The sequence below is a fragment of the Alligator sinensis genome, unplaced genomic scaffold, assembly GCF_000455745.1.
Source record: "Alligator sinensis unplaced genomic scaffold, ASM45574v1 scaffold912_1, whole genome shotgun sequence".
In the NCBI taxonomy this organism is placed as follows: domain Eukaryota; kingdom Metazoa; phylum Chordata; order Crocodylia; family Alligatoridae; genus Alligator; species Alligator sinensis.
The window spans coordinates 106,492-116,820 of record NW_005843299.1 but is presented as its reverse complement, the minus strand read 5'-3'; the positions used below and the strand labels follow the sequence as shown (position 1 = coordinate 116,820).

At 46.2% G+C, this 10,329-nt stretch overlaps 1 protein-coding gene across 1 annotated transcript in view; it reads left to right on the top strand.

Annotated features, from left to right (window-relative positions):
- Window positions 1-10,100, top strand: part of NUPL2 (nucleoporin like 2) — a 10,944-nt gene extending 844 nt beyond the window's left edge. Inside the window, exons 2-6 of the mRNA XM_025194764.1 lie at window positions 2,525-2,619; window positions 5,225-5,301; window positions 6,727-6,813; window positions 8,961-9,045; window positions 9,175-10,100. Coding sequence (XP_025050549.1) covers window positions 2,544-2,619; window positions 5,225-5,301; window positions 6,727-6,813; window positions 8,961-9,045; window positions 9,175-9,743 — 894 coding nt within the window. The 5' untranslated portion in view covers window positions 2,525-2,543 and the 3' untranslated portion in view covers window positions 9,744-10,100. The remainder of the gene's footprint in view (window positions 1-2,524; window positions 2,620-5,224; window positions 5,302-6,726; window positions 6,814-8,960; window positions 9,046-9,174) is intronic.
- The last annotated feature ends 229 nt before the right edge of the window (window positions 10,101-10,329 follow it).

Sequence of the window (10,329 nt, the reverse complement as noted above, 5' to 3'; positions counted from 1 at the left end):
GAATAGGCAGCGTTTTCTGGCCAGAGTGCTGAAACCCCCACAATGCCTACCTTGGAAGGTGCTGGAGTGCTGGCATGCCAAGAAAACAAAATGAGAGCAGGGGGTACATGGCAGGATGCCCTTCTTGCCCCGTGCCCCCCAGCTCTGCTGCCCTCCAGCCTGGGCTCCGTGGCTAACAGCAGCTACCCAGAACCTGGGCCAGCTGCAAACACTTGTTGCCTCTCCACCCCAGACCCAGCTCGGGGGAGGCAGCATATACTGCCAGTGCTCCCTGCTGTGCTGCCCTCGCCGTTTCTGCAAAGCAGCATTTGAACCTGGCGTGGCAGGACACAGCACGGGGTGCAGAAAGCTGCCTGCTCCCCACTGCCATGTCACACTTCCCCTCTGTGCACGGGAGTAGTGTGGGGGCTGTGCCCCTCACTGCTGCCCCTGGCAGTGTGGCAGGCAGCTTTCTGTGCCCCACACTGCCCTGCCGGGTTCCAATGCTGCTTTGCAGAAGCGGAGAGCGCAGCACAGCGGGGAGCATTGCTGGTATGTGTTGCCTCCCCAGGGCTGGGGCTGGGAGGTGGGCTGGCAGGGTGGAGAGGCAGCAGATGTTTACAGCTGGCCCAGGTTCTGGGTAGCTGCTGACGGCCATAGAGCCTGGGCTGTCTGCAGCAGGACTTCCATGGGAGCAGCCTGGGTTCCATGGCTATCAGCAGCTATCTAGAGCTGGGGCTGGCTGCAGCTGGGAGGCTACGAATAGCTGCTGCCTTGCAGCCCCACTCCACAAAGGCAACAGGTGCTGGCACTTTGCCCATTGGGGCTGGGGAGGCAGCAGCTGTTTGTAGCCTCCTGGCTACAGCTGGCCCCTGCTCTGGGTAGCTGCTGATAGCCATGGTGCCTGCGCTGCTCCCAGCAGGGCTTGCAGCCTCCCAGCTGCCTGCTGGGAGCAGCCCGGGCTCCCGACTGGCAGCAGCTACCCCAGGGGCAGGCAGTTACGTCGGGCGGAGGGCTGCTTACCCAATTTTGGCAAGCTGTTGAGGGCAGCATGGGTAGCCCCAGTCTCTGGTCACCATCTTGGGACCAATGTCTCAGGGCCAGTGCTGGTGGGGCCCAGAGTGGGGTGCAGGTTGGCAGGGTGTATGGAGCTGGGCTGGGCTGCACCAGCATGGAGAGTGGGGAGCTGATCCAGCTTCATGGGGCCCTTGCCAGCTAGGACCCCTGTACTCCTGCTGTCCTGCTCTGGGCCCTGCTGGCACTGGCCCCAGGACACCAGTGTGGGCCCTGTGCACCTGTTCATTTCTGCTGCCCCCCCAGCCCTGTGATACAGGCGGGGGGCAGCGTGCAGCCCTGACCCCTTTTGCTCCAGGGCAGGGAAGGAGCTGGTGCTGAGCATGGGGAAAAGCAGCTCCTCCCCCACCCCATGGCCAGTGTTCACTACTGCAGCCGCTCACAGCCCATGCAGAGCTGTCCTGAGCAGGCACAGGCAGCTCCACATGGGCTGTGAACAGCTGCAGCACAGGGTGCTGGTCACGGGGCGGGCAAGGGCCTGCTTTTCCTGCACTCAGCACTAGCTTGTAACCTGCCCCTGCTGCCAGCCTAGGTCCCATGCAGGCTCTGGGCTCACCCATCGGGGCTGCGCATGGCAGCAGCAGCTGCAGTCCCCCGCCGGTTGCCACACCAGGCAGTGTTTGCCACTGCTGCCTCTGGGCTGCCCAGTGCGCGAGCTCCGGGCAGGCAGCAGCAAACACTGCCTGGCACAACAAGCGAGCGGGCTGCAGCTGTCGCTGCTGCGGCACAGCCCCAATGGGTGAGCCCAGAGCCGGCGCGGGGCCCAGGCTGGCAGTGGAGGCATGTTACAAGCTGGTGCTGAGCATGGGAAAAGCAGCCCTGCCCTGTGCCCCCCACTTGCAGCCCATGTGGGGCTGCCTGTGCCTGCTCAGGACAGCCCCATGTGGGCTGTGAGTGGCTGCAGCAGGGAGCGCTGGCCACAGGGCTGGGGAGGGGCAGCTTTTCCCTGAGCTCCTTCCCTGCCCTCCACCCCCTTACCTGAGTTTCCAGCGTGGTGCAGCCACATGGTCCCAGGCCTCAAATGCCTGGGGTTACTGACCCCTGTAGTACTGCATTTCTTATAGCAGTCAACCTTTTTTGGCAGGCATGGTACAAATTAGCCCTGCGCTCTTTTCCAGGTGCCACTTGGACCCCCTGTTCTGCCTGGTATGCTGCTCTGCTTTTTGTTCTCTATTCTGTGCTCCCTGCCCAAGCTTGTACTCTACTTTCTGCTTTCCTGCCCTACCTGCCGCGGTGCTGCCTGATCTGTTCTATGTCACACACAGAAGACTGCCCGTACCACTTGTGGTAGTCATGCTGCAGGTTGGCCACCTGTGCCCTATAGTTTAGTAAGCTATTACAGTTGTTCACAAAGGCTCAAGTTCTGGCACTGTTAAACTCACCTCAAAATGTGTGGCCTGAATTTGTCTTGCTTTTAACAAAATAATTTATTTGGTTTTATTAATTTGTTTTGGTCTCTCTTCTGTCTTAGAGAAGGCATAATCAAAGACATGGAAATTTGGGAATCATCAGGACAATGGATGTTCTCCTGTTATGCACCTATGAAAGAAAAGCCTAATATCTCAGGTAGTAATGTTCTAGTGCCAGCATGCAATGTTATTACCAAGAAAGGCAGTGTTCTTTTAAGGCCAAAAGAGAGCCAATTGCATTATAGAAATGCGTGAGACAAAGCCCTTCCACTAAAGAGCTCTTGCTTCAAGCTTACATCTGGTTGTATAACTCAGACACTTGTACTTCAGTGGTGCTTCCCAAAGTCAGTAACATGTAAGACTTTTGAGCATCAAAGCACAGCTTATTACCGCACTCTCTTATTACATAGATTACATAGTTGGTAGGGTTGGAAGGGACCTGAGCAGATCATCAAGTTCAACCCCCTGCCATGGCAGGAAAGAGTACTGGGGTCAAACGACCCTGGCGAGGTGTTCATCCAGCCTCCTCTTAAAGATCCCCAGGGTAGGAGCCAGCACCACTTCCCTTGGAAGTTGGTTCCAGATCCTAGCTGCCCTGACAGTGAAGTAGCGCCTCCTGATATCTAGCTTAAATCTACCCTCTGCCAGCTTGTGACCGTTATTTCTTGTCACTCCTGGTAGTGCTCGGGGGAACAGAGACTCCCCCAATGCCTGCTCCCCACTGACCAGTTTGTAAACGGCCTTCTCTTGTGGAGGCTGAACAGGTTCAGGTCCCTTAGCCTTTCCTTGTAGGGCCTGCCCTGCTGACTCCTGATCATGCAGGTAGCCCTCCTTTGAACCCTCTCCATGTTGTCCACATCCCTCCTGAAGTGCGGCGCCCTGAACTGGGCGCAGTACTCCCAACTGCGGTCTGACCAGTGCCACATAGAGGGGGAGGATCACCTCCTTGGACCTGCTTGAGATGCATCTGTGGATGCATGACAAGGTACGGTTGGCCTTCCTGACCGCTTCCCCACAGTTGGCCCATGTTCATTTTGGCATCAATAATGACTCCAAGATCCTTTTCTGCCTCTGCACTGACGAGAAGGGAGTTCCCCAGCCTGTAGGTATGCTGCTGGTTCTTCCTCCCCAGGTGCAGTACCTTGCACTTGTCAGTGTAGAAACCCATCCTGTTCTCATCCGCCCACCCTTGTAACCTGTCCAGGTCCGATTGTAGCCTATTCCTCCCTTCTAGCATGCCCACTTCTCCCCACATCTTAGTGTAGTCTGCAAATTTGAACAGGGTGCTTTTTACTGGCCCGCCCCCCCATCCAAGTTGCTGATGAAGACATTGAACAGTGCAGGCCCAAGGACTGAGCCCTGCGGAACCCCATTGCCCACATCCCTCCAGGTCAAAAATGACCCATCCACCACCACCCGCTGGGTGTGGCCCTCCAGCCAGTTAGCGACCCATTTGACTGTGTAGGTGTCGACGCCACAATCCCCTAGTTTTTTAATGAGAATGGGGTGAGAGATGGTGTTGAAGGCCTTCCTAATGTCCAGAAAAACTATGTCCACTGCTACACCTGCGTCTAAGGATTTTGTGACCTGTTCATAGAAGGCCACCAGGTTGGTCTGACAGGACCTGCCTCTAATGAACCCGTGTTGGTTGCCCCTAAACATAATCTCCCCTGCTGGCCCCTCGTGGACTTGCGCCAGGATAGCTCTCAAAAAGCTTACCCAGGACCGAGGTAAGACTGACTGGCCTGTAGTTTCCTGGTTCCTCCTTCCTCCCTTTTTTGAAAATGGGAACCACATTGGCCCTTTTCCAGTCCTCTGGCACCACACCAGAGCACCATGAGTGCTTGTAAAGCTGTGCCAGGGGTCCCACTATGACCTCTGCTAATTCCCTCAGCACTCTGGGGTGGAGATAGTCAGGACCTGCTGATTTAAATATGTTCAGTCCCTCCAGAAGTTCCCTGACTAGGTCCTCACTGACCCTAGGCCTGGGTGCGCTTCCCCTGGGACCTACGGGGGTCAGAAAAATGGAGGCAAAGCAATTGTTAAATAGGTTAGCTTAGCTGTCTGGTGCAACATTATTGTTTCTTCCTAACCTATTTTTTGCGTATGCCATTTTGAGTTTGTATGAATTTTGTACCTTTTTAAAAATACAATTATATTTTTAAATTGCCAGTGTAGATGATGCACTAAGGCAGGGTAACTCCTACCACACTTGCCAGTGTGGCGCACAAAGGCATCTTGCTTGCCACGCACACGTCGGGGCAGACAGCAGGGGAGTCCAGTGCCCTCTACCCCTCATCAGCCTTAAGACGCACATGTACCTGCCACCAGCAGTGAAGTGGGCCAAGGCTCTACAGACTCCAGTGCAGCTCCTTGCAGCCTCTCTGCCACGAGTAGCCTGAGCTTGGTGGCAGGAGCCTGCCCAGAGCCTGAGCTGACTGGCAAGCAGCTGGGAGCTGCACTGGGGTCTGAGGAGCCCTGGCCCAGCTCATTGCTGGCAGCATGTGCCTGCACACCTCAAGGCAGAGAGCAGGGAAGGGGCCAGGGCTTCATTGCCACAACAAGGATTGAGCCCCTCACGGCTCCCCCACTGTCCACCTCTGGCATACCAACATCTTACAAATCGAGATTGCAGGTGTTTTAGACATTCTGCCCAAAAACATTGTTGACCCCTGCAGTAAGGCCTCTTGCCTATAGCTTCATACAGATTCATTGGAAGCAGTATATATTTTTGTTTGAAGATTTTGTTTCTCTTCCTGCAGGTTTTCCAGACTTCTCACCAGAAGAATTGCATCTTGAGTACTATAACTGTAGAGCAAACAGTAATGTTCAGAATTACGTAAGCCTTTTAAAAAATATGGCAGGTTTCTGATGTAACATAGATACTCCAGAGAGATGGTCCCTTTAATTTTTTTAAGTGATGGTCATTTGACTGGTATACCAAATTCCAAGGACCTCCCTGATCTACAGCACTTATGCCCTGGGGAGCTCCCCAATCCCCAGCTCCCCTCTGCCCAGTAGATTCCCCACGTGTGGGAACATTTAAAGTCATGCTGTGCGGACTGATGCCAGGCTGCATGCCACATGTTCAAATTAGAAAGCAATACAAACTAGCTGTAAAGATGTTCCACATCTCAATGAAACACCTTTGTGGATATGGGACTTTTTTGTGGCTGATTTGCCATTTTTTTGATGCAATAAATTGCCGGAATGTGTGGCATGTTACAGTTTATTGTGTGAGGACTGAAGACTGCCTAACACACCAGAATTTTTTTTTTTTAAAAAAACAAAAACCTGTTGTGAATTCAAGATTGAAAACAAAGTTTTGAATTCTTGAACTCCCTTGTCTGTCTTTTATAAGAACTGATATCGGACAATATATTTTTCCAGTGTGTGACCAGGGACAACAGAATTATTGATGTGTTTGAAATATGTGTAATATTGAGATCTTTTGAATGGGTATAAAATCTATTTACCCAAAGATTAAGCATTCAGTCTCACAGGCTTCCTGCATATCATATAATTTTTCTTCTGTTAGTTACTAAAGGTAGTTCTTTTCAGTATATAGATACTTGAATAAAATTAGGTATGTTCATATTTGTTTATAAATGTTGCTTCTTGCTGCATACCCAAATCCTCAGTAGTTGTGCTTAAAGCATTAGAAAAGAAATTGGAAAATCGCTACGCATTATTTTTTTCGTTAAGACATGATTTTTCTATACGGACATGTAGTAGTTATTTCAGTGCATTGAGGGAATTGATTTTATTAGTGAAATCAAGTCTTTTCAAAAGAGACTTATGGAGTGATGCAACTAAATTTTCCTGCCTAGGGAATGGATGTTTTTGCAAGAACAGGAGAAATTAACTGAATTCATGGTGCTTTAAGCTAGTTGTTCAGCACATATACATAAAACCCAAGTTTTATTTCTAGATTTGAAGCTTGGCATTAATTTCTAATGACTTTTTTTTATGCCTAGTCCAGATAGTGGTAAGAAGTTGCATATGAAAAAATGAGTATTTTCTTTTGTTACATACTATATACGTTTGGTTTGAGAATACTGAGTTTCTTATCAGTATATTGCATCCTCACTTGTGTAATATGAGGGGTTTTGGAAAGGGAGTTGTTTTCTCTCTCCAGGTCTGTCTAATGGCTGTATTCTTTCATGTAATTTGAGAAATCCATTGTGAGTTTAATTTTAAGGTTATTTGATATTGTTTGCATCATTGGCACAGACCTCACATTTTTCTTTCTGCTCTTTTTTAGATAAATTCAGTCCAGCAGTTCATAAGCCAATGGAGAAATAGATTGCTTGAGCTGAAGACACTAAATGCATCAACCAAATCAGCATTGGTAAGTGCTATTGAAAAGTAAAATATTTGTGTAGGATGCTTCTTTTTCTTAATCTTAATGGAACATTTCACTTGGATTCAAGTTTCATTAGACTTATCACATCAAAATGTTCCATACATGCCAAAATTAGTTGCTTCCACAATGATTGTTAATGGGCCAATTCAGAGAGATGGTGTGCTATGAAAAAACTTATTAGTTTATTCTGTGCTTCTGATCTTAGAGATCTGGCCAAAGTTCCATCTTCAGGAAGTGCACATGATCTCATCAGGGTATTTAGCCATATATTTTCTATTAACTTTAAATTCCCCATCATTGCTTTTGAAGATTTCATCAAATATTACTTAACTAAACATTTTAAACATCTTTGGAAGTCTCTTGCACTTAGGGCTGAGATTTGAAAATATTTACTTCTAGTTGCTGTGGCAATTTTAATGGAAGATATGGTTAAAGCCTCTGTGCTATTATAACGTATACCGAACTGTATATTTTCTTTTATTGTCAGTGTTATTTTTGTGCAAAGGCTTTAGTGCCAGAAAGCCTGGTTGAGTGGCAGTGGAGAGACAGGTGGGTAGTAGTTTTAAGGCAAGTCTTGAATAATCCTTTGGGTATATTGAGCAGAAGGTAAATAATTGGGGTGAAAGGGCATGCAAAAAGAAAAAGATCTAGGTATGAAAGCAGCACTAGCTTCACTGCATGCACCTGACATTTAGAGGGAAAATAATCACAGGACTTCTCATCCTTTTCCCACCTTTCTCTGGAATCAACCATTCAAACTGGTTATTTACTAAAATATAATGGTAGATATTAGATAATTATAGAAAATTAAGGAAAAGGTCAGTTATAGAATTTTCATAATGCAGTATGAGGAATTGATGTGTAGTCAAGAGAAACTGCTCAGATATGTGAAAAGATGGCTTGGACAATGTCAGAACAGCCTACATCTCTTTCTGAACACACGTTTCATAGAAGAAGAATCAAATCAGTAATGCCAGAACTGAAAGTAGAAACGAGAACTAAGTGAACAAGTAGAGGCTGTGAGGTTAAGCAAGGAATTTCATTTTGAGTGGTAATCCACTTGAGGGGTTTGAAAATGTAAACATTGTGATCATGTCCTTTATATATTTGCTGATGGCTGTCTGTTCTGTCTGTGCTGGAGGTTGGAGTGGTTATAGTGTACTTAAACCCCAACAAAATTATGTTTTTTCAAGGTGGGATATCAGAGAAATTGGTAAAGTAGTAATAATATTGCAAAGACTAAATTAGATGAGAAAGATGTAAACATACTTATAGATCAGTAAGGTTGCAGAACTTGTGCTTTTGTTGTATTTTATGGTGCAGATGTTTTAATTACAAAATAGCGTTGTCAGTATATAGATCATAAAAAGATGCAGGTTTCCCTCACTTTAGATGGGTTCTGTATGTGTGAATTTGCTCTTATGCAATGACCCTTTTTACACCAAAAATTTGTTATATGTGAGGTAAATTCACTCTTATATGATCTGTGTGGTGGAAGCCTGCAGTCAGCCGCTTTGTGCAGTGCATTGTGGGAGTGACGCACAGCAAAATAGTCTCCTGTGTGGATCTGTGCTCCTCACTCATTGTCTATGACGCATGTTTCTGTAGTTGCCATCCCCATTAAGATAGTGCCCTGTGCTTGTGTGTACTGCCTGCTTTTGGTGAGTACCAAAGTTGTTTTGTAAAAGTGGTAGAAATGTGTCTGGGGGTCAGTACAGTATAAGTCTTGGAAGGTATCCCTATTTGTTACATTGTAAAGTGGATTCCCTTTATGCAAATTCAAGTTGTGGCATTTTCCAGGAACACGTGTACAGCATAAAGCGAGGGAAACCTGTATACCAGATACTTTCATCAATTTGAGCTACAAGGGTAGCTGTAGATGTGCCAGCACACTGTAATTACACAATTAATTGTGTCTGTTGGAGCATGATAATTGTCAGGCTTCAGCCAGCTTCTGTATCTTGTGCATCAGTGTCTCCGCACTTCAAAACGTTAGTGGGGGCACTTTAAAGTACCCCAACTGCCATTTTTTTTTAAGTTGGATTTCTGACTGTATCAAAAGTTTTGATTACCCATTTTTATTGTTTCCCTTAATTTCATGCATTTCCTGCTTTTCCCACATTTTCTTTAAGTTATCTGAATTGAAGAATGTGGTTAGTGCGCCACTGCCTTCATTTGGATTTGGTGGACAGCAAACATCAAGCTTTGGGTCATCAAGTAAGTGTTTTGTGTTAAGAATTAATGCTATTAAATCTTGGCTTCTGTTTTTTTCCAATATTTCAATAAAGTAGTGCTCTAATGTCATGTCTGTTCTAAAAGTTTACCCTTGTGTTTTTATAATTTCAGACTTTACCATACAAAGCAGCAGCATTAGCAGTCCTAACAATTTCTCCTTTAAGTCGAATTCTGTTAGTGCATCATCTGGAAGCACTCCAGCATTTGGGAGCCCTTCTACAGTTCAGGGTCCTTCAGCATTTGGTGTGACATCATCTTCTAGTACACCATATTCTGTTGCCTTTGGCAGCCAGCCAACTATATCTGCAGCTTCTTTTTCATTTAGAAACCCCCCTGAAACTACTGGTGGTTTTGGAACGTCTGGATTTTCAGGATTTGGCAGTTCCTCTACTGTAAACTCCTCTAGCACGACCTCAGTTCCATCCTTTGGAGCTGTTAATACAGCTGTAGCTGCTCGTACCTCAGACACGGGTAACACTTTATTTGGACAATCTTTCAGTGCCTTTGGACATAGTGTTACATCAGCACCTTCTGTCATCACAAGCAGCGGTACCTCAGAAAAATTATTTACATCAAAGACTGATCTATCAGCTGAAGAGTTAAAGCAGTTTGAAGCAAAGAAGTTTACACTGGGAAAGATTCCTCTTAAGCCACCCCCAACAGAGCTTTTAACCATTTGACATCCACATATCCAGTTGGCAAATCTTGAAATAAAGGACCAACTTTACAGAATGATTATAATCGTAAAAAGCTGACATTTTCCTTAAGCAATTCTAAATATTGATGTTTGGCACTGAATTGAAATGCTTTCATGTGAATTTAAATGTCCCCTGTAAGTTGTTTTAGCATGTAGAATCGCAACTATGTTTCAGTGTTCCTTGTTTTGTTTTGGAATGAGTTGACTTAACTTTTACTGGAATCTACATTCTTGGTTTAGGTATAACTGCTTAAAGAAAGGCACATTGTTTTCCTTAAAAAATAGCAGTATACTATTTCTCTTTTATTACCCAGACAGAATAAACATAACATCAATGGCTCGTGTGTCCTAAGCTTTTTATTTTTCTTTGTCCAGTGTTCTGTTCATAGACTTAAAACTTAAAAGCCAGTAGATACGGATAAACCCTAGGTATCAGAAAACATGAGAAAACTGAATTGTTTCGCTGATAATTTGTTTTAAAGTATCCTCGAAGCTACCAAGGCACATAGCAGACAATAATGTTTAAACCTGTTTGTTTATCTGTTACGCTTTTGTAGTTCTAAAATATT